Consider the following 27,761-nt stretch of genomic DNA (forward strand, 5'->3'; position numbering starts at 1 on the left):
AGAGCTGGAGGCTATTTCCATGCCCCCTTGGGTCTGGGCTGGCTTGGTGACTTGCTGTGACCAGTAGCTTATAGTAGAAGTGATGCCGAACTTTCAGAAGCTCAGCCCCAAGAGACCTGGCTTCTCTTCTTATTGTGCCTATAATCCTGAGACATTGACCAGTTTTCATGATGTGGTCACTCCCTAGTGGCAAGATAGACCCTTCAACTAAACTTTGGTTGGAAAGTCAAGACCATGATGCCACACACACACCAAAAGTATATGTAAAGGTTTATTACTTGCATATGAGCTTTCTGGGGAGAACAGGGTGGGCTTCCAAACTGGTCCACAAATGGCTTCTGAAAGTAGGAAATGGAGATGAGCTTGGGGTTATATGGTGGGTGGGGGTAGGACTAGGTGAGGGTTCCTGCGCTCAAGCTGGGGTCCACGTGGTTTGACCTTCCAGCTAGCACCAAAGGAGGAAGTACCTGGGGTTTCTTAATGTGCCCACATGTGGAGCAGACAGGGACAGGATTGTGATGGGGCAGAAGGCTGTCAGCAGTCAAAATGAAAAATGGCATCAATCTTGTTATTACTCTTTCTTACTAGTGTCTTCCTAGTATATAGCATCTGAAATTATTATTTAAAAATATTTATCCTTTATTTCTCTACCCTCTCCATCCTCTACAGTTAGCTCAGTAATGACTGAAACCAAGCATACATTGTTCTCTACCAAATCTCTGGCTTCTAGATTAGTGTTTGGTACATAGAAAGTGATCAGTAAATATATATAAATGAATTTCTACAAGTGAACATTAGTTTTGCTGTATCCAGTCCTGATGCTTACAGTCTCATTACAGAATGAATGCACTCTAAGTCTAATGATCTTGAGTTTTTAATCCTAATAATCTTAAATTTTAATGACCTGCTCTGCATCTCCTAACAGTTGATACCTCTAAAGAAACGGGTAAGAAATGTTAGCCTTTGGTTCTTCTCTATGCTTTGAGCTATGTCCTTGTATCAAGTCCCATCACCAGAACACCATGTACCTGGATTAGGTTTCTCCAGCTTTCCATGGAAATATTTTTACAGTATTAGGTTCCTGATATCTATTGAAGCTATACTACACAGCTATATACACCTATCTCTGAATATTTTATAAAAGTACTGCTCAGCACATGGCTATCTATTTTAGTCACTGTTTCCTAGGACAGACCCATGCAGCAGGCGTCTCAGAGTTTAGAGCTGGGCCAGTTAGCATTTCCTCCTCTATTAGATGAGGAGTTCAGCCAACTTATAGAAGGAAACTGTTGTGTTAAACTGTAGGAGGTTCCCTTACCCTAGATTTTCTCACATTATTATCTACCAGTTCTTGTCTTTTTATCTTTCTTTTAATTTTATATGTATAGTCTCTCAGTATCTGTGGAGGATTGGTTCCAAGAACCCCCTCAGATACCAAAATCAATGTATACTCAAGTTCCTTACATAAAATGATGTAGTATTTGCATATAAGCTATGAACATCCACCTGTATTCTTTAAGTCATCTGTAGATTACTGATAATACCTAATACAGTGTAAATACCATGTAAATAGTTTTTATACTGTATTACTTAGGAAACAAAGACAAGAAAAAACAGTCTGTACATACGTGTTCAGTACAGATGTTTTTTTCTTCTCCAAATATTTTTTATCCAAGTTTGGTTGAATCCAGGACACAGAACCCATGGATACAGGAGAACCAACTCTGTGTGTGTGTGTGTGTGTGTGTGTGTGTGTATAATTTTCTGTAAATCTCCACAAACTTTCTTTGTAAGTAGATATGGTATTAATAATTAATAAATGGATGCTTGCACACTGGAAAATATTCAAGTAAGACTGTTCCATTGCCCTTCCCCTGTTTGGGGAAACCTGGTGTTTGGGAAAAAGCAAGGAGTAATGCTGTCTGGTTGCTCCAGCAGAAGTGGCATGTTCTTTACCTTTATGTCTCCTATAGCACGTTTAAAGGGATCAAGAAATGTTTGTCACATTAAACTTCCTGGATTTTTTTCTATACCACAGGGGCAGGGGCTTGATTAACGTCATTTATGACCAGAACTCATAGGATATAGGGATCTAGAATTTGAAATACATCTACTTTCCAGAGATATCCTGAAGGATCTTTTTAAAGTAGAGTAAGAGGTTGATTTTCATCTATATTTTCTCCTTAACATAGTGCCTAACCCTGAGGCTTTAAGCACTGCTGTGGAATAATTACCAATTGATCTTCACGAGCACTTTAATATCTTTGAATCTCTGGGATTGATTCTCTTCTTTTACCTAAAGCTTGGTACACTAAAAATGAAACAATAAGTCATTGCTAATACCATTGCTTTAGTCTATAATTTAAAATGCTTTAAAAATATAATTAGGTTAACCTTTTCTCAGGGAATAGATGGATACACATAAAGAGAGCTACATAGTTCGTTTCTATAAAATGAATCTGTTTTCCTGCCATTTTTGCCATACAGTTGGAGATGTGCTTTCATTGAAAAACATGTCTTAACATAGTGAACTGTGAAGCATTTGGTGAAGGACTTTTAATTTGACAGTATTCCACATTGGATGAAAGTGTGGTGAAAAGTGTTTTCTAACACTTTTAGAAGTGTGCCATGTACCCTCAACTGTTTTCATTTATCTTTCTCCTCATCCTTATTTCCAGATTTCATGCTGCAGTTTCTGTAATTTAACTCTTTTTCATCTTTTCTAATAGCAATTTGAAGTGTAGCCATCTAAATTTGCTTAATTGTTTTCATTTTTTAAAATGACTTATTATTAAACTATACCTGTGCTTCAAATTCAAAATATGGTAAATAAGGTCCCTTAATGTAAATGATATTTGAACTCAGTGTTTTTTATCCCTTTAGGATTTTTGTGTGATAGTCCAGGATTCCAAATGTTATAGCATTCATTTCTTTTGTTTGTCAACTTTTATTTAAGTTCAGTGGTACATGTGCAGGATGTTACATAGGTAAACATGTGCCATGGTGGTTTATTGCACACATCATCCCATCACCCAGGTATTAAGCCCAGCAGCCATCAGATATTCTTCTTGATGTTCTCCCTCCCCCAATCCCTACAACAGGTGCCCAGTGTGTATTGTCCCCCAATACCATGTGTCCAATAGCATGTTTGTTTAGTAACAATGTACACTGCCTGTGTTGCAATATGGCAAATCAGGATAATGCAAGAAATAGGTTATTATAAAATTAAATGAAAGGTTAAAGGGCCTTATTAGCTATTAGTAATAGAAAAAATGAAGTGAAAATCTGTGTCCTCTGAGGATATTGAAAATATTCTAAAATTTGATTATCATGGTGTGAGTGCCCAACTCTGTAAATATATAAAAACAATTTAATTGTACACATTAAACAGGTGAACTTTATGGTATATAAATTGTATCTCAGTAAAGCTAATTTTTTTAAACAGCTCTGTCCTGGTGAAGGAATGAAATAATGGATTAATTTACATACACTTACATAAACAATAATGATCCTAATAAATCCTCAGTTGAAACAAATTGCAATTGCAATATTAAAGGCGCAAACCTCAACTGCCTAAGGAATTTTTCTAAAAGTCAAATCTTGTCTGTGGCTGTGGGTGCATCTTATGAGATACAAATGTTGTATCCTTGATGCTCATGCCAATTGTGTTAAGTCCATTTTCATGCTGCTGATAAAGACATAACTGAGACTGGACAATTTACAAAAGAAAGAGATTTACTGGACTCACAGTTCCATGTGGCAGGAGAGACCTCACAATCATGGCAGGAGGTGAAAGGCGTATCTTATGTGGCAGCAGACAAGAGAAGTGAGCTTGTGCAGGGAAACTCCTCTTTTTAAAACAATCAGATCCCGTGAAACTTATTCACTATTATGAGAACAGCATAGGAAAAACCCACCTCCATGATTTAAGTACCTCCCACTGGATCCCTCACACAACACGTGGGAATTCAATATGAGATTTGGGTGGGGACAGGGCCAAACCATATCATTCTTCCCTGGCCCCTCCCAAATCTCACATTTCAAAACCAATTATGACTTCTCAACAGTCCCCCAAAGTCAACTCATTTCAGCATTAACTCAAAAGTCCACAGTCCAAGGTCTCATCTGAAACAAAGCAAGTCCCTTCCACCTATGAGCCTGTAAAATAAAAAACAAATTAGTTACTTTCTAGACATAATGGCAGTATACGCATTGGGTAAATACAGCCATTCCAAATGGGAGAAATTGGCCAAAACAAAGGGGCTACAGGCCCCCTGCAAGTCCAGAATCCAGTGGGACAGTCAAATCTTAAAGCTCCAAAATGATCTCCTTTGACTCCATGTCTCATATCCAGGTCATGCTGATACAAGGGGTGGGCTCCCATGGCCCTGGGCAGCTCTGCCTCTGTGGCTTTGCAGGGTACAGCCTCCCTCCAAGCTGCTTTTATGGGCTGGCATTGAGTATCTGCAGCTTTTCCAGACACACAGTGCAAGCTGTCAGTGGATCTACCATTCTGGGGCCTGGAGAACAGTGGCCCTCTTCTCACAGCTCCACTAGGTGGTACCCCAGTAGGGACTGTGTGGTGGCTCTGACCTCACATTTCCCTTTCACACTGCCCTAGCAGAGGTTCTCCATGAGAGCCACACCCCTGCAGCAAACTTCTGCCTGGACACCCAGGCATTTCTCTATATCTTCTGAAATCTAGGTGGATGTTCCCAAACCTCAATAATTTACTTCTGTGCACTCACAGGCTCAATACCACATGGAAGCTGCTAAGGATTGGGGCTTGCACCCTCTGAAGCCATGGCCTGAGCTCTATGTTGGCCCCTTTCAGCCATGGCTCGGGTGGCTGGGATGCAAGACACCAAGTCCCTAGGCTGCACACAGCATGGGGACCCTGGGCCTGGCCTACGAAAACATCTTTTCCTCCTAGTTCTCTGGGCCTGTGATGGGGGAGGGACTGCCTTGAAGACCTCTGACATGCCCTGGCGATATTTTCCCCATTATCTTGGGGATTAACATTCAGCTCCTTGTTGCTTGTGCAAATTTCTGCAGAAGACTTGAATTTCTCCTCAGAAAATAGGATTTTCTTTTCTATTGCATTGTCAAGCTGCAAATTTTCCAAACTTTTATGCTGTTTCCCTTATAAAACTGAATGCCTTTAACAGCACCCAAGTCACCGCTTGAACGTTTTGCTGCTTAGTAATTTCTTCCGCCAGATACCCTAAATCATCTCTCTCAAGTTCAAAGTTCCACATATCTTTAGGGCAGGGGCAAAATTCCACCAGCCTCTTTGCTAAAACATAACAAGAGTCACCTTTGCTCCAGTTGCCAACAAGTTCCTCATCTCCATCTCAGACCACTTCAGCCTGGATTTCATTGTCCATATTATTATTAGCATTTTTGTCAAAGCCATTAAACAAGTCTCTAGGAAGTTCCAAACTTTCCCATATTTTCCTGTCTTCTTCTGAGACCTCCAAATTGTTCCAACCTCTGCCTGTTAGCCAGTTCCAAATTCACTTCCACATTTTCAGGTATCTTTTCAGCAGGGCTTCACTCTCGGTACCAATTTACTGTATTAGTCCGTTTTCACACTGTTAATAAAAACTTACTCAAGACTGGGCAATTTACAAAAGAAAGAGGTTTATTGGACTTACAGTTTCACGTGGCTGGGGAGGCCTATCTATCATGGCAGAAGGTGAAAGGCACGTCTTATGTGGTGGCAGACAAGAGAAGGGAGCTTGTGCAGGGAAACTCCCCTTTTTAAAACCATCAGATCCCATGAGACTTACTCACTATCACGAGAACAGCACGGGAAAGACCAGCCCACATGATTCAAGTACCTCCCACCAGGTCCCTCCCACAACACGTGGGAATTCAAGATGAGATTTGGGTGGGGATGCAGCCAAACCATATCACCAATCATCAGGTATTTATTGAGTTCCATTGTGATAGAGGCCGCTCTTGGAGATTCAAAGGTATAAAATACAAAACCAGCTGTATTACTTGCTATTGCTGTTTAACAAAACATAGTGGCTTAAAACAACACCATTTTATTTAGCTCACAGTGTTGTGGGTGGGTTGTTGGTGGGTTGTGTTGTTCTTGTCTGAGCTGGCTCAGCTGATCTCTGCTGGGATTTTTCAAGAAACTGTAGTGAACTGGTGAGAGGGCTAACTGGTGATCTAGGATAGACCCACTCACATGTCTGGCAGTTGGCAGGCTATCTTCTGAGGCACTTGGTTGTCCTCCATGTGTCCCCTCATCCTTTAGGTTGGCCACATAGTACTTTCAGGTTTCCAAGTACAGCAAGAGCAGCAACTATAAAACCTCTTGAGGTTCAGGATCTGGACTTGCACCATGTCACTTAGACTGTATTTTACTGGTCAAAGCAAGTTACTAAGCCATCCCAGATTCAGAGGATAGGGAAATAAAATTCACCTATTGATAGGAGGAGCTGCAAGATTTGATGGATATTTTTAGAGTCAATTTCATAGTCAATCAATTACTAAAATAAGGCTGCTTTCTAGACCTCCATCCAAGTCACTTCAACACTACAGCAATGTAGCTAAATCTGGTTTTGTGCTATCCAGTTTATCCCTTCCGTTTAAGTAAACTAAGTCTCATGATGAAGATGATTTGGGTATGTTAAGTACACACTGACAGTATTCATGTGTATTAAATGTTGAATTAATTACCCCCACTAGAAGTGGGCAGGGATAACAGCAGCTCTTGCTAAAACTGTTTAAATTTTGCTTCAAACTTTTGCCATAGATTTACCTAACATAAAGATTGTTTTGATTTCCTAAAGTACACACCATTAAATGGGTCCAAAGCCAGAGGAGCAGGAGACCACAAGATGGGAATAAAATTACAGTGGTGTGGTTACTTCACATTGAGTAATTAAGAAGCAACTATATTATAATATCTATTTTAATTCTGGCCATTTGCCAGCTATAACTTCTCTCACAGCAATAAGAAAAGTTGAGGAGCAAACCAAAATATTCACCTGAATACAATGAGAAACACACAAGACAAGAATGGGAAAAAAAACCCTAAATCCAATTGACTAATGTTAGAGAAGAAATTTATAAAATTCAACATATCTGGTAAGCTACCTACCAAAAGGAAAATCAGGAGCAGGTAGTGAGAAATCTCACAACCTTGTTAAAACTGTGAGATCATTATCCCATTGCCAGTTGTTCCCAAGAAATGGGCCTCTTCTTAAATATGGGGGACTGAATGCTGAGGGCCAGCCAGGGAAAACACTCCCAGCTCCACTGACATCTGACATGAATCACGTCAGAACCTAAGGCCTTTGCCCACAGCCATTAGAAATTGTGACAGTTCAACTGTGAAAATCTTCAGGTTCAAGCTTGGGTCTCAGACAGAAAAATCCATCTCCCAACTACTTCATCAAAGTGTAGTGTTCAGCTTGACTTTTCCTATCCCTAGGCATCCGCTTTCTATAAACACAGCTCCCAGCATGATGGTGTCAATTAAATACCCACTTTCAATTACCTAATAGAAGAAAAAAAAGAAAAAAAGATCTTGTTACTTAGGAAGTTTTTTTTTAACCAATTCTATGGATGTAGAAGTCTAGCATCTTAAAAGACACCTTAAATGACCATTTGCTTTCTATAAGCTGTTGCCTCAGATACAGTTGAGATTTATAAAAGTCCTAGGCAAGCTTCTTAGAAGCATACTAACATCAGCTGATAAAGAGTGATTCTATTTTCCTTTGAATTAGACATCCCTTTCTCTGCTATAATCCTCTTTATATAGAGACTCCTTTTCTATTGAGCCAAGAGTGGAATAATTGCAAAAGCCTTGTCAGGGTGCCATACTGGAGAGACTTTCCATGTCTCCATTATCCCTCTACAAGTAGACAGTTTATTTTTTTTTAGTTTTTAAAAATTTATCATTTAAAAGCATGTTTAATTAGTTACTCAAATAATGCTGCTTTCTAAGTCACTTCATCAAATTTACTAAGGAAAAAATAATTATTTAAGGTGATGGACATCTCAATGACACTGATTTGGTCTTCACAAATAATATAAGTATATTAAATTAGGACATGTCCCCTGAAAACATGTACATCAATTATATACCAATAAAACATACAAAATTTAAAAACTTTAATAAAAGATCAACTATAAGATGGAATTGTTTAATAGCTATGACAATTTCTAGAAAGTTCTACTGCAGAGTTTTCCTTTTCCATATTTATAGAAGCATTTCAAGGAATAATCAACTTCTTAAAAACTATGGATATAAGTGGTTTAATTGTTTTATTATATGTTTAATATTCAGAAAAGCATATTTATAGTCAACAGTTGCAATTTCAAGTATCCTATATATTCATCAAAAATATGAATTTGCTGAGAAAAGACACAGAACAACCATAACAATGGGAACTGGTGAAATTGTGGTTACGATGTTTTAGAAATACAAATTTTAAGCTGATATACTCTTCGAATGGTTAGTAAAAGAATGATAAAATGCCTAAAATTCAAAATATTTTAAATGACATTCAGAAGATGGAAAGATACTCAGATGCTTGAAATGACCCCTTCACACGTGACATGATAAAATTTAACATGTTGCCAGAAGCACCAAATTGTGGCTAAGTCACTCTGGTTGTTAAAGAATGGTTAAACTAAAAAATAATAGAAAGTGACCTTAAAAACAGCTAAAGAAATCTGAAATGGCCAAAATCATCCTATGTCAGCTAATTTGTTATTATCTAGTATCTGGGACATGTATTAAGTGAGATTTGTCAACTCAGTAGCAGTGGGCTGACAGATTCAACATGAAAAGCAAAAACTGTCCAAAACAATGGAAAGGAAATAAGCAATGGAAAGGAAATAAGAGAACAGGACACTATCACATTTACCTTACAGTTAAATCTATTCAATAGAAGTCCACATCTCCCTAGGATTCTTAAATCTCAATAAAATGAACATTTACTAAAATACTGCTCTTATGACAAAATGAAAAAATTGTCATCTAAAGCTTCCCTAAAATATTCAAAAGCTTTTAAAACCACTCAATCTACTATGAATTTCGATTAACTTCATAAACAGCTACAAGAAAACAATGTTTTGGTAAATTTAGCACATTGATTTTTGGCAAATTGGCTTCTGGCAAACTGGTCGTTTTATATATTGTTTATTTCAGCATATTGATTTTTAGCAGTTTGGCTTCTTTCTGATACCTGGTGCCCTCAGAGAACAAGCTGGATAATCAAAGACTTATTTTTAGAAATATATCAAGTGCCAAGAGTCACTGGTTAGGAGACTGAGTATACATGGTGATTGAGACAGACATTGCCACCAACTTCATGGGAGATACAGCCTGTCAGGGAAGACAGACATTAAGTAAAAGTGACATAAATAATTATTTAGCTAGAATTGTAATAATGCTTTAAAAAAAACATGGTATGAAATGAGAGTGTCTGAGAGGAAGACCTGGTAGATAACCTTTTATTTTTAATTGATTTGTAATTTAAAATTATATAATAGAAAATGCAGTCTGGCCTGGTGAAACAGACAGGAGGACCAGTGCTGAGCATCATCATCAGTCAGGTGTGGGTGGCGTGGTAGGTTTGCAGAACCGACATAGACCATGGGCAGCACGCACTGCCTAAGGAGCAGTGACTGGCATCCATTAATGTCTCCAGTGTTCATCTTGTGCAGGGTCCTTTATGTTTTCCTCACATGCCTTAGAGTGATCTTTGTCTTTAAAGTGACAGGCTCCACTTTCCATGTGCTTCTCTCTCACGGCTTACCTGCAGGCTTCAGTCTTCTCTCAGCCTGCAGCTTGCAACCCCCGTTGCCATTTGCCATGCCGCCACTGAGGCTGGCCTCCCCAGATCCTTTTCCTTGGCTGCTTTTTATTTTTATTCTTACACTTCTTCGTTGCTGGCTGTTCTTCTCAGGGTTCTCCAGCCTTTGAGAGAGCATGCTGGCCAGTGGTGGCACTCCTGTGCCTCTGCACAAGTGTACTGAACAACTGGGTCTCTGACACCTCCCAGGGAGTGGTTTTACATAGCTGTGGTGGTCTAGAGCTTCTCATCCCAAATACCATCTTCATTAGAAATCTAAGGATTCTCGGAGGCTATTTCTGAAATCATCAATGTTTTACCTTAACTAATACCAGAAAACAAGTTGTCCATATTATTAAGAGGAGTTCTAAATAGTTAGAATTTGTTTTCTGTTTTTTGTTTGTTTGTTTGTTTGTTTAACTAGTCCTTGTGGAGCAGGGCTACCCCACAGGCAGTGTGCCTTTGTTTAAAAAAGATAAATGAAAGACGGGAGGAAACTATGTATGCCCTGTGATTAAGATGTATCTAAACAATATGTAAATAGCTGTGTTAAAAAAGCAGTCAATAGCACTAAGAGACAAAAATGTTTTTGCTTGCAGTGTTTACAAAGAAGTTTATACTTCAGCAGAACTGGACTGCTGGAATAAAAGACACAGTCCAGGTTTTGGTGGGGTTTTTTGTTTGTTTTTTTAAAAATCTGCATATTTGTTTTCTGGGGCTGCTATAAAACAAATTACCACAAGCTTGTTGGCTTAAAACAAAAAGAATTTATTCTCTCAGAGTTTTAGAGGCTGGAAGTTCAACGTCAATTTCAGGAAGATCAATGTCAATTTCACTCACCTGAAATGAAGGTGTCAGCAGGGCCAGGCACCCTCTGGAGGTTCTGGGGAAGAATCCTTGCTTCTTGGAGCTTCAGGTAGCTGGCAGCATCCCTGACTTGTGGCCACATCCCTCTAAATCTCTGTTTCTTCCTCTTCCGAGTGTAACCTCATCTGCCTGTGTCTCCTTTACAAGGACATTAGTGATTTCATCTATGGCCCACCAGGTTAATCCAGGATGATCTCCTCATCTCAAGATCCTTAACTTAATCGCATTTGCAAAGACCCTTTTTTCACATTAGCTGACATTTACAGGTTCTAGAGATTAGGATTTGATATATTTGGTTTCATCATTCAACTCACTACACAGGGGTTACATTGTTTCTGTTGAGAATCACAATTCACAGAAAGGGGCCCAAAGCTTTGCTTATCCTGAAGGTAGGGTGATTTGTTCTATGTGTTTCTTTCCAGATATAAAGTTGTTTTTTCCCGACTCTGCTACTGGTGCACTTGATCATCCTGGTAGAGGACAAGGTGCCAGCGCTGCTTTCTCAGTTGTATGCTTGCAAACAAACTGACTGACAAACGCAGAGCACTCGATAAATGTCATTGTTATTATTGGTGTGGCTACATGCAGGAAAACAGCCTGAAATTTTATTATTTTTTCACATCAGATGGGTAATAAGATTTGAGGGAGACACATCTCTCACGTGTGGGAAAACCCAGTCATCACACTTATGAACTGCAAATGGACCCCAGACTGAATTTTTTTTTTTTTTTTTTTGAGATGGAGTCTCGCTCTGTCACCCAGGCTAGAGTGCAGTGGCATGATCTCGGCTCACTGCACCCTCTGCCTCCCGGGTTCAAGCAATTCTCCTGCCTCAGCCTCCCAAGTAGCTGGGATTACAGGCGCGCGCCCCCGTGCCTGGCTAATTTTTTGTATTTTAGTAGAGACTGGGTTTCACCATGTTGGCCAGGATGGTCTCGATCTCCTGACCTCGTGATCCACCCGCCTCGGCCTCCCAAAGTGCTGGGATTATAGGCGTGAGCCACTGCACCTGGCCCCCAGACTGAAATTTTAAAAAAGAAAACACTAACATGATAATGGTAGTTAGTGAATGGAAGGATCAGGTGGTCATACTGCTTTAAAAAATTACGTTGAAATTTAATTTAAAAAAACATTTTTAAACATTCATTTAATCTGAATACTCTTGAGACTACAAGACTACTCTAAAATTAACTCTTAGTAAATTCTATGCTCAGAATCTATGAGAGTCTAGTGGTTATCTCTGGGTAATGGGATCATGAGTGATTTTTAAAAAATATTTTACTTTCCTGTTTTCATAATTTTGCTACATAAAACATACATAACATATATAAAAATTGATTAAAATTAATGTATTTGGGCCAGGTAGATCATGTGTGTAATCCCAGCATTTTGGGAGGCTGAGGTGGGAGAATCACTTGAGGCCTAGAGACCAGCCTTGGCAACATACTGAGACCCCCATCTCTACAAAAACCTTTAATAATTGGCCAGTCATGGTGGCTCATGCCTGTAGTCCTAGCTACTCAGAAGGCTGATGAGGGAGGATCGCTTGAGCCCAGGAGTTCAAGGCTGCAGTGAGCCGTGATGACACCACTGTACTTCAGTCTGAGAGACAGAGTGAGATCGTGTCTCAAAAAGAAAAATTAATATATCAAAATGTTGATATATAAACTCTGAGCTTTAGAGTTTGCAATTAGTTTTATGTACATTATCACATTTACAGCTCCATGAGGTTTGACATTATTTGGCTATTTGGAAGGTGAGGACGTGAGCTGTACAGGGATCCAATCCAAGGCTGATGTAGCAAGGAAAGGAACAGGACCATAGTCCTTTTTATCTTGACTCCAAGTCTAGTGGTTTATACAGAATTTAAGTTACTGTGAAGTTGATGATACTCCTTATAAAATGTATGTTTGCCTGCTTTTGAATTTGCACTAAAAGAAAATTTTGCTCATCCAACCCCAGTCTCCATGTGGGATTCCTAGAAGTTTTCAAACCTGTTTATTAATGTATTTTTAACATGTGTCAAAATTCTGCTTAGTTCCACAATCAATCATTATTTCTTGTAATTTCTGAAAAAATGCCCATTTATGTCTTGAGACTATTCCATTCAAATCTCAAAAAAGACTATTTTTAATCATGTAGTTTAAAAAAATTTTTTTTCATCCCCCTGCCTTTATCATAGGTCTTCTTATGCCTAAGAACTAAAGCAATTTCTTTAAAATGAGCACAGCAGGTTCTTTCCATGATAGCTGACCCTTCATTATGAAATCGGGTGCTAAGTCAAATTCGGTTTTGTGTTGTCTTCCCTATCACCCACCCCTTCACCCACCAACTTGCATTTATTGAAGCAAAATGTTTCACAATATTTGTGGTGCTATTAGAATGTCCTTCAGTCCAACACCCTTTATCCTCCTTCTAAAACTCGGCATTTTGCTATTGAATATGTAAATGTATGTAAGGAAGTTCATTGATGTTTTGCTTTCCAGTTACTCTCAAACCTGTAAATATTTTTGAAGCCTTGAATAGATCATTTGTTCATTATTGGTGCCAGTTTTACCTCCAGGGGACATTTAGAAATGCCTGGAGACAGTTTTTGGTTGTCACAATAGCAGAGAGCAGGTACCTAGTCAGTAGGGAAAAGGATGGTGCCAGCCATCCTACAGGACAGCCCCCACAACAAAATTATATGACCCCAAATGTTCAACACTGCCCTTGTTGAGAAATATGGACCTAGATCAACACCACCCATCTTTCAATTCCATCTTATAGATGTTCAGCTCCCCCTGAAGACCACAGAGATACAGACTTTACAAAACATGCACTTAAACAAGGAGTGGCAGCATCATTCAGCTGATCCAGGTTCCACCCTTACTTTTTCTTGGTGACCTATGCATAGCAAATGGCTTTCATATCATCTAAAGTCTAGGATAATGATAGTGTCTTACTCTCTGGTGGCTGAAGGATTTCTGTGAGGCCTTAGGTTCATTCTCTTGGGAAAAAAAAAAAGCCCTTAAGGCAGTAAGAAGACCCCCCAAGGGCACAGTTAGTTATGCCTTCATCTGTATCCTCTCTTTATATCTCTAATACAAAAGTTTGTTTGTTTGCTTGGTTTTTCTTTTTTGATAATTTAAGGGAGGTGCTTTAGTCTCCTCAGTAAATTATATTGTGTCATAATGCTAGTACCTAACATAATGGCAACACATAAAAATTGCTTAATTAATGTTTGTTGAATGAATGATTTTAATTGTTCAGAGTTTCATGTTCAGTTATAGATCATGAATTCCAATTGCCTATAGTCTCCTGTCACCTTCTTCAGATTTACTCTGTATTCTAACTTCTGTTTTACTTTTTCCACTGGTTTTATTTTTGCCCTCGGGGGATATTTTTTTATTCATTAAATTTACTAATTTACTCACATCAATTTACTAATTGTTTCTTACGCTAGGTACTGCTAGCATTGTCAGAAATGTTTAAGGGGTGAGGAAGCAAAGATGAGTAAAGACAATGTACAATTTAATTATAATACAGAGAGTGACTGAATGCTATTAGAATCTATTTATAGAAAGATCAAAATAAAATTTGAGACATAGAGGAGAAGCTTATAGAAGCGATATAACAATCAATGCTCCTGGAAGTGGGATGAGGTTTGAACAGGCATTTTTTTCATCCACTACTCACTCACTCACCTACTCATTAATCCTGTAAGCATATTTTCAGTGCCTGCTCTGTGGCTAAGGACACAAAAATGAATAAGATATTGCTTATACCCTCAATGCATTTATGGTTTAATATTTGAAAAAATTAATGATAAACCTCTTCACAGCAAGCCATCATCCGACAGTAGAGAATCAGAGAAAAACATTGCTTCTAGATCAGATGGGTTTGCCATGAGAATCCTGGTTTCTCCATTGTTTCTGAGCTATACGACCTTGGGCAAATTTAGATTATGTCTCAATGTCCATATTTGTTAAATGGGAATAGCAATATCTACCTCACAGAGATTTTACTAGAATTAAAAGAAATAACATGTTAATTATTCAATAAACATTTATAGAGAACCCATTACTTTCCAGATACTAGGTTAAGCACTAGAGGTTAAGCACTGGGGATACAAAAACAAATGACCCTCCACCTGTCTTCCAAGGGACAGTTTGATAAGTGCTTTGGGAGAGATCACAGAGCAGGTGTGCTTCACTTGGATGGTGGAAAGGTGATGAAGGACCGCTTCCCTGTGGGATAACCACTGAGTTTGATGTTAAAAAACACTGGAAGTTAGACCCAGGAAGAAACTTCACCGCACAGGATGTTCCAGAAGTAAGAACAGCAGGCTTGCTGAGGGGCAGGTAGCTGACTGGAGCCTAGAGAGGAGGGAAGATGTGGAGTAGGGGAGACAGGGACAGTGGTTACACAAGGGTAGCAAAGACTGAGGCACAAGGCTGGATGTCAGCAGGCTACGTGTGCCTTGTTAGACAGTGTGGATCCAACTGGGAGCCACTCTGGAAGAAACAGACTCAGTAACCACTTAATACATGAGTAAAACAAGTCTACATTCTGGAAGGTTTGGGGGAAGACTCAAGTGAACTGGGCACATTCTGATGTTACTAGCTGAAGCCTTGTACATGAAAGTTTAGGAAATCAATTTGAATAGGTAATATGAGGCAAGACTGTGATAGAATTTGGTGTCTTGGTGGTCTCTTGTCTACAAAATGATTGATTGTTTTAGCACCACGTGTACAATGTCCTAGATGAGGAAAAGACTTGAGGCTTGAATACCAGATATGAGATTGTGACTTAGTTATCAAATTATAGGGTCCAGGTCTAGGGTAGAGCAATTGAAGCGTACATGCAGAGTTGGACAGCAGTCTTCTGAGAAGCATCATCAGTATGAGACAGAGAGGGTAGAGCCCACAGCTCTATAAGCTTAAGTAAATGAAAGCATGGTGGTCCCTAGGTTGAAAGGCCGATGTGACTTGAGAGAGAAGATATGAGTTGAGTTTGGCACGTTATGTTTTAGATGCAAGGGGGGCAAAAAAGTGAAACTTCCTATTGAAACCTTAGATATATGGGATGAAATCTTGTGCAGGAAACTGAAGATGTAGGTACAGATTTGGGAATCCTCACAATAGAGATGATTGTTTAGGGGTATATAAATACTTCTTGATATTCTTTATTTCCATTTTTGAAAGGTTTTCTAATATTAATTAGGAGCTTTAGTCTGATATTCCATTAACAGAGCAGTGCTTTTAAGTACACTTTCCTTTGCTGCAAAGCATCTGTTTAATATGTGCTACTACCTAATATGCCAGGAAGCTCTGGGTCCCCAGTAACTCTGTTATGATAAATTGGCACCTTTGGAAGTTATAGGAAGTTTTCCAGCCTCCAAAGTCCTCTCTGAGTATCTGATGTTTTAATTCAGAGGAGTACATTACTGGTTTAATTGTGGTAAGAATTCTTAATAACCAAACCCTGAGTATGGAGGTCTACCTGCTTCTTCTGGAAAAAGGATTGTCTCTGGAAGGGAGAGAGAAGCAAGCTGTGGTTCAGTTTATGTCACCTGTGTCAGTGCGATACCACATGTTTGAGAACCTAATATGTATCCAGCACTGGCTCAGACACTAAGGATACAGCAAGTTCTTTTTGTTCCAAGTCCAGCAAACAAGCACAAGATGTGTAGAGAAGGGATTACATAGATGTCTGTTCCAAAGGCTGTTAAGCACTAGAAGAAGCAGAGGCTGACCATGTCCAGGGCAGTAGGATTTTTTAAAATCGCAGTATAATGGCATTTTAACTGAACCCTAAAGTCTAAGTAACATTTACTCTGGAAGTTAAATGAGATAATGTCGGTTGGTTATCGTAATAATAATGCACTAGAAAATAAAGTCAATTAATTTGTTTTAAAAAAGCAATGCTCTTATTTGCTTGGAACACTATAAGTACTCAAAAATGAAGAAAAAGAAAAGTAGACATTTGCCAGGTAGTCAGGGAGAAAAAGGAACAATGTATATATTCCAGAGAGAAGGAACAAGGTGTGTGTAACAAAACCAGACAGACAGGAAGAGTAGGCACAGCGTGTATGTTTGTTGGGAGAGTATACTGAAAATATTGGTAAACAAATTATCATATTTGCTTTACAAAATGATCCCTGAGCCTGCATAAAGGAGCATGGCTTGTGGATAGAGGAAGATCGGATAAAAGGAGACCAGTCAGGAGGCTATAGCCCAGGTCTAGATAAGAATGAATGGGGATCTGAACTAAGGTAGGGGATGGAGAAGAGAGGATAGATTTTAGATAGTTCTAGGTGGTAGAATTAATAGAACTTGGTGGCTAATTAAATGTGATAATAAACAGGCAAAGAGGATTCTAGAACACCTCCCTGCAGGAACTCCCAGTGAAGTTTGAGCATGTCGTGTCTGACTTAGGGCATGCATATCTGAAACCACCTTGTGCTGAATGACAAGCCTGATCTTTCCAGCACCAATGCTCTTCTTGATTGTTTGCTTGACACTTTGGGAAGTAGCATTAACACTCTCAGGTCACTAGGGGGCTAATCATAGCCATTTTCATGATTGCAATGCTGAATTGGAGTTTTCAGAGAATAATCATGGCAGTTCACATAAGGGTCTTTCCTGGAAGAGGCTCTCACTGTCTTCGGACAATGTCATTTGCATTAAGACCATTCCATGAGGCTAGTGTCATAAAAATCATTACTTATATAGCTTTTGCTCTCAAATCTTTACTCATTCCAGAGGTCTACTGAATACTAAATTATTTTTTCATTCCAGCTGTAAATGTGTTAAGCTGATGGACACAAACTATTCACAAGTGAATGACTAGAAGGATGGATGGATGAGCATAGATAGATAGATAGATAGATAGATAGATAGATAGATAGATAGAAATTAATGACAGCAGTTAGTGCTCTATTTGCATGAACATGTTAACAATTTTAAAGAAAAATTAATTTACAATGATTTAGTAAAACCATAAACCTGTGTTTAAAACCTGGCTAAACGTAAAACACTGTGTTGGACTATTACATACTAGATTCAGCCCTTAGAAGACATAGGTGGAGGGTTATTTATGTTTGTATATCCAGTGCTTAACCTCTAGTGCTTAACCTAGTATCTGAAAGTAATGGGTTCTCTATATATGTTTGTTGAATAATTAACATGTTATTTCATTTAATTCTAGTAACATCTCTGTGAGGTAGATATTGCTATTCCCATGTAACAAATATGGATATTGAGACATAATTTATATTTGCTCAAGGTTGTACAGCTCAGAAGCAGTGGAAAAACCAGCATTCTTATGGCAAACCTGTCTGATCCAGAAGCAATGTTTTTCTCTTACTCTCTACTGTTGTGAAGATGGCTCTTTGAAGGCACTGTCTGATCCTTCTTGAGCTTCTGCACAGTTCCTAGTTGGGAGCTGAGTTACTCTTTCAGATCATAGAGAAGTCTCATTATTGGCAACCAAACTGTTGTGCTGACCCAGACATTTTATATCTGGAGCTGCCATTTGAGAGTCACCAGCAGAGGGTTCAAGTTCAGGTAAGCCACAGCCTACCAGTTTTGGGAAATGATAAGGATAATGACATTCCTGACCCCAGCCTTCCAAGATGCTCACCAAGCCCAAATGTGCACCTGTTCAGAGCAAGCCATAATTCCTCACCTCAGACCACGAACCATGTTCAGGTAATCATGAAGATGATTCCCACTGATTCAGTAGGACCCAATTACACTGCAAAAGAGTGAAATTGAGTAGAAGAATGGCATTTGGGGACAGAATTGTTAAGTAACGAAAAATAAGTAATGGCAATTGACCCTTGAGGTGTCTGATCAGACCCACACAAGACTGCTAGGAAAATAAATTAGTTGTAAGGGATCTATACCTTCTCTGTGAACCCCAGGCCATTAGCATTGTCCTTTCAATTTCTCCAGAAAGTTCTCAGGCTTCATTTAGCTACTGATACTGTAGAAATTTCATTTTTAGGAAGAAAGTCATAAATATAGCAACACCTATACTCTTTTGAAAAGGAAAGATTCCTAGTATCTGGGCAATAAAGTGAGAATTTGATTCGTTTATTTAAAAGATCTCTCAGGTGCAAATTCAGTCACTTCTAAGGTGGTCTTTTATTTTTTTCCTTTTATGTCTGTAAAAAGAGATATGATCCTCCCACTCCAGCCCATCTCACTGATGTCTTTAGAAAGCTGGAACCAGAGTCTGATTACAGACATTTGTTGCCAAGAAGACACAACGGAACATGGTTAAGGGAGAAGAAAGAGCCTTAACTATGAATTATTTTCCTGTGATGGCTAATATTTTTTCTCTTATACCTTTCCAAAAAGGTGGCAAGGTGACATCTATTTAGAATGTATTTAATTGCAACTTTCAGAAGACTGAAACAGTAATATCTCACAGAATCCTCAGTCACAATTCAAAATGTTTGGAAAAGCAGAAAATGAAGTGTACTCTCAGCAGAGGGGAAAGAAATTGAAATTTCAAGTAATCTGCCTAGTCTGCTGATTACACTGTGTAACAGAGGATATACCAGCCCTTGATTTTTGTCTCTGATTTCCATTCATCGGAGGTCCTTTCCTTATGATCAGGGACTCTGTGGGTAGCCATGGTACTTAAAATCTAAGGAATAGCAAAGAGAATTTTCTTCTATTATAAAGTGGTGGTGTCAGATGAAGTAATTGGATCCTAATCCCTATTTACAGCAATTCAAAGACAGATTAAAAACCTCACCCAAAGCATCTTCCTAAACCATAGTCAAATGGTGTGTGTATATATACATCACTGTGTACGTATGTGTGTGTGTCTGTGTGTGTGAGAGAGAGAATGTTTATTCATAAAGAAACACACAATAAAGTCATGAGGATTACAAAAATTGATGACATAGTCATTAGATAAGAATCAACCTTGTTTAATTTTTACATAGAATTACTAAAAATAAGCAGTCAGAATTTTCCATGTATTTCAGTTAGATTTTTTTTTAATTCAGTGGAATTAATTACTGTAATTTGGGAAGAACGAACTTTGTTTTAGTTCAGAAAATGTATTACTCACATAATGGATCCCAGGAGCCATACAGTGTCAAGAATTGTTCAGTTGTGTAACAGTGTTATCAAGAAACCTCATTCCTCCTCCCTGCCATCCTTGGAATCAGGCCTCACAGAATCTGCCCCCCGATTGCTTCAAAAAAGATACCAGAAACAAATACAGCTACCGATTTTTCATTGTTCTCATTGAGACAGGGCATCAGAGTGGTAGGGAGAACTGGGGCAAATAAACTTTCCTATAAACCTTTACTTCTTACATTTCAAAAGGTTGTGTAAAACCTGTGATCTTTTCTTCTATAGCATTTCATGAGAATTAAAGGTCTTAAGGTTAAGCAGGACATTGAGGAATCCTCTAGGAAGCCCTCTGAAATAATACAAATACATCATCACTCCAGATAGATTTTAAACATCCCATTTTATGAGGAAGAATTCCGTAATCACCTTATAAGAGAACTCAATAATATAGATTTTTACTGCAGGGACATTTAATTCCCCAAAAGTAAAGGGCATTTATTTAAAACACCAGGTTCCCCAAGATACTAGAGTAACATTTAAAATGGTACCAAAACATTGATGATCCCACTGGGAATTTTTAGCCTGACTACTTTTGCTCACAGCCTACGTACAGAGCTTTGTCTCGCTTCCGCATCCCTTTGTGATTTGTAATCATGGCTGTCATCTCCTCCAGATGGGAAGCTCCTGTGGGGCAAGGACCATGTTTTTGTTCATCATCATCTCTCTCCCACAGTGCTTTTACATTGCAGGTCCTCAAGGAGTAATTACTGAACTCATAATACATAGTACAGATCAGGAATAGTGAATTCAAAGTACTCTGATATAAACAATACAATTCTTTGATGAAGACATGCTACTTCCCCACTTATGCAACAAATATGTTTAGTTAATTTTTCCTGGAAGAGTATGTACATTTTGTTGTGTTATCCACCTGGATTTCACAACATGCTGAGTCTTGTATGGCTATGCTGTCACCTATAAGCTGAGTGACTCTGGGCAAAGCTTTGGATCTTGCTGGATTCTTCATCCATTATCAAGTGGGGTTAATATTTCTTCACCAACTTTCCTAGTCAAGTCGTGGGGAAAATCAAATGTGATCACAGATATTAAAGTGCTTGGAAGTAGTATGAATGAAGGGGCCTCAATACTATTGTTGCTACTGAAGACTCAGAACATGATGAGTCCCTGTCACACTATAGCTTTCAATAATAAATTACCCTGGCAGCTGACCCACAAACTCAAAAGCACCAAGATAGAGCACTGAGACTTGGGCCAACCTAGGGATCCTAAGTCTGTCTAAGGCAAAGCTACTTAAAAGGACAGATGGATCTTACCCTAAACCTTTCCTGGATTGCAGTGATATGTCTTAGGACTCTGATTATCTGATTTCAAAACCAAAGGGACCAGAACTTGGACAACAGCCATACATCTTTGCCAAGTAGCCTTCAGCTGCTGGTGATGTAATGACCTGATACCTCATGCAATCTTTTTGTTTTTTGTAATTTCTGGAGATTTCCAGGAAAGACTGTGAGCCTGCATGTTATGGTAATGGTCCTATCCACTGAAGCATGCAAACAGATAACTCTTTATGATCAATAGACATTCCTATTGCCTTAAAGCCTATTCAAGTATCATTTTTATTGTAAGCTTTCTGATGGAATTTTTAATGTAGCAAAATTCTAATCAGTTTGGAAGTTTCCTAAACTGATTCCTCTTACTGTTATATGACAAGACTTCGCAGAACATTCTCTACATATTTTGGTGAATTATTTCTTCCTAGTTTGGCTGGATATTAGAATCCCTGACATACTCTTTTCACAAAGCCAGAAGGAAAAGAAAGATGCTTATTCACAAAGTTACATGTTTAAGCATAGAATGAGGGACAGTTGGAGCAAATAACCTTCCGTGAGTGTGCACTGTGCTGTTAAACTCTCTACATGCTTGGCAATCTCTGCTGCCTGTCACATACTCTGAAACGTGGTTTGGGAATATTTCTCCCAAAATGCTTTTGCCATAAAATAGAAACAGCTTTGGCTCCCCACTAAATAAAGCTCTTATGAAGAGACATTCATTATTCATTGCTCACTTTTCTCCAGTTCTGTCCACCAGAAATCCCAGGACCTTTCACACATAGGTACTTGTGGGCCTGATCTTCTGAGAACGTTCTGGGAGAAAGTACAACTATCTGGGCAATGTCATGCCCTGCTTCACTAAATGAACAGTGAGAATATATCCATTAAGCACGAGTATGACTCCGGCCTGAATTAATTTAGCTTCTAGTAGGGAGTTAACTTTGATCATGATAATAACACTCTGAGAGTAATGTCCAAGATTGTAAATCATCATCTGTAAAAACTACTTGTATTCTACTTTCACTCAGCAAAACAACTGAGTACTTATTGGAAGTCTTTCTTTTGAAATGCTTTTTCAATGTTTTTGGCTGGGCAAAAAGACTATTTCTAGAATTTACAGATACACAACTGAGTTACACATTTTTAATTGACTCCAGAGGCAGTGTGACTCTCCTTTATCTTTCATTATTTAACACATTTAATCTATTTGGCTTTTGACATCTGCAGAAAGTTCACCAGCCACTGTTTTCACATTACTTAGACTTCATGATAGGGGCTGCCTGAGGCGGAATGACGAGAACATTCTTCCTTAGCTGTCTGCCTCCCCTGTTGAAAAGCAAAAGTGAAGAATCACTGGAGTCTTTAAATGGAACTTAAGCAGATGAATGTTAACTGGGAGTGGAGTGGAAGTTTTAGGCTTTAAAAAAAATTCTTTTAGGAGAGTATTATTCATTCTCTTAAATTATTGGATTTCTGAATCCATGTGATTTCATGGTCAAAAGATAATTGTTTTTTCCCCTTATCTCAGGGAAAGAGGATTTTTAAAATCATGTAAGTACTTAAAAAGCATTTCAAATTCTCAAGAATTTATAATGAAAGAGATATTAGAACACTCATGTGATTATATTTAAACACTCTTTACTACAGTAGTAACATTTCCAGACTTTTCATTTGATTGGTCAGTTTTATATTTTATATTTGTGATTGGTTTCATTTTCTGGATACATTGAGTTATTTCTCTGCTAATATTTTTCATGTCTGAGTTTTTCTGTCTTTGGCAATTTACCTCTTCCATACATTTCCTTTACTTATCCTGCCCTAGGCACTAGGAATAGAAAAATGAAAGACACAACGTCTGCCCTCAGAGAACTCAGAGAGAGATATATATATTTTTTTGAGACAGAGTCTCACTCTGTCACCCAGGCTGGAGTGCAGTGGCACATATCATAGCTCACTGCAGCCTGCACTTTTTGTGCTCAAGCAATCCTTCCACCTTAGCCTCCCCAGTAACTGGGACCAAAGGTGCACACCACCACATCCGGTTAATTTTTTAATTTTCGTGGAGACAAAGTCTCACCATGTTCCCCAAGCTGATCTTGAACTCCTGGGTTCAGGCAATCCTCCCACCACCACCTCACAAATTGCTGGTGTTGAACTACCACATAGGCATGAACTACCACACCTGGCCATATACATACTTTTGGGAGAGACAGACAAAGTGGTTATAATACAGGTGCATAAGTGATTTGATGGAAATGAGCATAAATTCTGAAGGAACACAGAAGAGGAACTTCATTTAGACCTGGGACTAAACATGTGTGTCTCACATTCTCCTGGAAAGCAAGAACTGGTGACTATAAATATATGTATAATAAATGTGCTGAATATACATACATGAAAAATACTTCCTAAATATTAGTTATTAATAACAGTATTCACCTTGAATTTATCTGTTTGAATCTATTTAAGTCTACTGAGTTGATCTTTATTTAAAATTTACATGTACTCCCTTTCGTCTTGTGGAAGTAATTAAAATACTTTATCCAAGATGAACCATCTTTCTGTTTTAGTAGCTGTATCCTGAGACCCATTTCCCCAGGGACTTGAATTTTATTATGTGTAAAGAAAAAATACTACCTGTTGTGTGTTGAGTACAAGAGTACACAGGGTTTTTAATAGCTCTGTTAATAGGATAATGAATAATGTTTGTTTCCAACCAACAGGATATCTACCTAATTTATTAACAATCAAAGATCCAACTCAAAATTAAAATAACATGCTATTAGAAGTAGGAAAACAAAACAGGATAATTTCTTCACCAATGCAAGGCCTTGTTCCTGATGCCTCTTATGAAAACCAAAAGGAACTGATATTAGCTCGGCATCCGTTATGTGTCAGGACATGTGCTGGATGCTGCCAGTACAATTGGATGATATGGCATTGTCTTATCCCCCAGAGAGCTTACAAGCTAACTGAATGCAGGGGTATGAAAGAAGACAGATATGCAACAATTAGATATGGAATTGGGGACGTGTTAGCATCTGAACAAAGTCAAGTGAAACATACAAAGGAGTCATTCTATCTGAATGTGGTCTCTGAGAAGGCATCATAAAGGGACAAACAGTACAGCAGGCCTTAGAGGATTTTATAAGAACTACAAGAGTAGGGAGTAAGGGGGATACCATGCAGTGGGAACCCCAATCAAAGCAGCAAGGGCCTTGGAAGTATATGCTCCATGTTGGAAGAACAAATGGACTGTGAATTCCCTGAGGGAAAGAAGCCCATATTGCTTTACCACTGTTTACCTAGTGCTGTGGTTTGGATGTGTCCCCCAAAGTTTATGTGTTGGAAACAATCCCCAATGCAACCATGTCAGAGGTAGAACCTACAAGAGGTGATTAGGTTAGAGGGCTGTGCCTTCGTGGATGGATTGAAGCTCTTATCTCAGGAGTGGGTTCTGGATAAAAAGGATAAGCTATGCCTTCTTCCTCTCTTGCTTTTGCCCTTCCACCTTCCACCATGGAATGATGCAGCAAGAAGATCCTGGCCACATGATGGCACCTTGATGTTGGACTTCCCAGGCTCCAGAACTGTGAGCCAAATAAAGTTCTATTGTTTATCCATTTCCCAGTCTCAGATATTCTGTTATAGCAACACAAATCAGACTAAGACACCCAGTGTCTAAAACACTGCACATTGGAGGCACTGTAAATTTATGTTGAATTAAGTGATCTGATTGTGTGATTAAAACTGTAGGTGTGGGCGCGGGGAGGGCGCTGAAGATCGGGGCCGCTCGGCCGCAGGCCGCCTCCAGCGCCGCGGGATGTAGTGCGGGGGACCGCGGCCCCCAGCAGAGCCCGCCCGCCCGGCTTGTCTACCATCAGAGGGAGATCTCTGCCCCCTGGGGCTGAGAGACCCCAACCTTTCCCCAAGCTGAAGCTGCAGGGTATTGAGGTACCAGCCAGATGTCTTCCCACAAAGGATCTGTGGTGGCACAGGGGAATGGGGCTCCTGCCAGTAACAGGGAAGCTGACACGGTGGAACTGGCTGAACTGGGACCCCTGCTAGAAGAGAAGGGCAAACGGGTAATCGCCAACCCACCCAAAGCTGAAGAAGAGCAAACATGCCCAGTGCCCCAGGAAGAAGAGGAGGAGGTGCGGGTACTGACACTTCCCCTGCAAGCCCACCACGCCATGGAGAAGATGGAAGAGTTTGTGTACAAGGTCTGGGAGGGACGTTGGAGGGTCATCCCATATGATGTGCTCCCTGACTGGCTAAAGGACAACGACTATCTGCTACATGGTCATAGACCTCCCATGCCTTCCTTTCGGGCTTGCTTCAAGAGCATCTTCCGCATCCATACAGAAACTGGCAACATCTGGACCCATCTGCTTGGTTTCGTGCTGTTTCTCTTTTTGGGAATCTTGACCATGCTCAGACCAAATATGTACTTCATGGCCCCTCTACAGGAGAAGGTGGTTTTTGGGATGTTCTTTTTGGGTGCAGTGCTCTGCCTCAGCTTCTCCTGGCTCTTTCACACCGTCTATTGTCATTCAGAGAAAGTCTCTCGGACTTTTTCCAAACTGGACTATTCAGGGATTGCTCTTCTAATTATGGGGAGCTTTGTCCCCTGGCTCTATTATTCCTTCTACTGCTCCCCACAGCCACGGCTCATCTACCTCTCCATCGTCTGTGTCCTGGGCATTTCTGCCATCATTGTGGCTCAGTGGGACCGGTTTGCCACTCCTAAGCACCGGCAGACAAGAGCAGGCGTGTTCCTGGGACTTGGCTTGAGTGGCGTCGTGCCCACCATGCACTTTACTATCGCTGAGGGCTTTGTCAAGGCCACCACAGTGGGCCAGATGGGCTGGTTCTTCCTCATGGCTGTGATGTACATCACTGGAGCTGGCCTTTATGCTGCTCGAATTCCTGAGCGCTTCTTTCCTGGAAAATTTGACATATGGTTCCAGTCTCATCAGATTTTCCATGTCCTGGTGGTGGCAGCAGCCTTTGTCCACTTCTATGGAGTCTCCAACCTTCAGGAATTCCGTTATGGCCTAGAAGGCGGCTGTACTGATGACACCCTTCTCTGAGCCTTCCCACCTGGGGGGTGGAGGAGGAACTTCCCAAGTGCTTTTAAAAATAACTTCTTTGCTGAAGTGAGAGGAAGAGTCTGAGTTGTCTGTTTCTAGAAGAAACCTCTTAGAGAATTCAGTACCAACCAAGCTTCAGCCCACTTTCACACCCACTGGGCAATAAACTTTCCATTTCCATTCTCCTAGCTGGGGATGGGGCATGGTCAAACTTAGCCACCCTCTCCTCAGCAAGGCATCTACCGGCCCCTCACAGAGACAGTACTTTGAAACTCATGTTGAGATTTTACCCTCTCCTCCAACCATTTTGGGAAAATTATGGACTGGGACTCTTCAGAAATTCTGTCTTTTCTTCTGGAAGAAAATGTCCCTCCCTTACCCCCATCCTTAACTTTGTATCCTGGCTTATAACAGGCCATCCATTTTTGTAGCACACTTTTCAAAAACAATTATATACCCTGGTCCCATCTTTCTAGGGCCTGGATCTGCTTATAGAGCAGGAAGAATAAAGCCACCAACTTTTACCTAGCCCGCCTAATCATGGAAGTGTGTCCAGGCTTCAAGTAACTTGAGTTTTAATTTTTTTTTTTTTCTTGGCAGAGTAATGTAAAATTTAAATGGGGAAAGATATTTAATATTTAATACTAAGCTTTAAAAAGAAACCTGCTATCATTGCTATGTACCTTGATGCAAAGACTGTGATGTTAATAAAAGAAAGTACAGAAGACAAAAAAAAAAAAAAAAAAAACTGTAGGTGTAGCGGTGATAGACACTGGAGGCTAAGAATAGCACAGTGGATAGATGGTGTCAATACTACAGGATCTTGTATGTTAATACTGAAGAGTATGTACTTAATCCAGTAATTAAGCACTTCTTAAAGTATGTTCCATGAAATATCAGACCTACAGCACTCAGAATTCTGCCATCAAATATGTTTCGGAAACACTGGTTTAAATGGTTAAGCAGTTTCTTTTGCTTAGACTCCCTTGGTCTTTACTCCAATCATGTACATTGTAAAGCTCCAAGAGGGGTTTATAATATTCTTCAAACTTCTAGGATCCTTGCCCCTCTTTTAAGGGGAGCACCTTGTGGGCTTGGTGTTCTCCATGACACCATTTATGAAATCTGCTGTAAGCAATAAGGAGCCAGTAAAGACCTTTCAGCGGGAGATTGACGTGCTTGGAATTTCGGTCTTCTAGAGAATGGCATTGGGTGAGGCAATATTGGAGTCAGGGAGACAAAGTTGAAGAGAGATGCAATGGTTTAGGCAGGAGATAATGAGAGCTTGACACCAAGGGTAGAGAAGGGGCCAATAAATCTAACTGACATTTAAGAAGTAGCACTTTAGGGGCATTGTTATATTGTATAGGTTGTGCCCTATGCAGGGACACCTGGCCAAACGGGCCCCAGGGCACTGAATCCAGCCCACATTCATTGTTGCCAAGCTGTGCATCCAGGCAGAGGGCCGCATGTGTCCTAAGGAGGGCAGCTTGCTATGGTTTGAATATTTGCTTCCTTCAAAACTCATGTTGAAGTTTAATCCCC

At 39.6% G+C, this 27,761-nt stretch overlaps 2 protein-coding genes and 1 pseudogene across 4 annotated transcripts in view; 2 read left to right on the plus strand and 1 right to left on the minus strand.

Annotated features, from left to right (window-relative positions):
• The window catches only part of FAT3 (FAT atypical cadherin 3), a 679,183-nt gene that overhangs the window by 498,716 nt on the left and 152,706 nt on the right, over positions 1 to 27,761 (plus strand). The window lies entirely within an intron of this gene.
• Positions 11,311 to 11,396, minus strand: LOC112441322 (small nucleolar RNA U13; annotated as a pseudogene).
• Positions 23,118 to 26,286, plus strand: LOC100972242 (adiponectin receptor protein 1). Its single transcript, XM_034933539.3, has one exon. The coding sequence runs from the start codon at positions 25,089 to 25,091 to the stop codon at positions 26,214 to 26,216; it is 1,128 nt and encodes a 375-aa protein (XP_034789430.2). The 5' UTR covers positions 23,118 to 25,088; the 3' UTR covers positions 26,217 to 26,286.

Source organism: Pan paniscus, chromosome 9 (assembly GCF_029289425.2).
Source record: "Pan paniscus chromosome 9, NHGRI_mPanPan1-v2.0_pri, whole genome shotgun sequence".
Lineage (NCBI taxonomy): Eukaryota > Metazoa > Chordata > Mammalia > Primates > Hominidae > Pan > Pan paniscus.

Bases quoted from the DNA above. Each gene is read 5' to 3' on its own strand.
- LOC100972242 (XM_034933539.3), top strand. From the start codon at position 25,089: ATGTCTTCCCACAAAGGATCTGTGGTGGCACAGGGGAATGGGGCTCCT.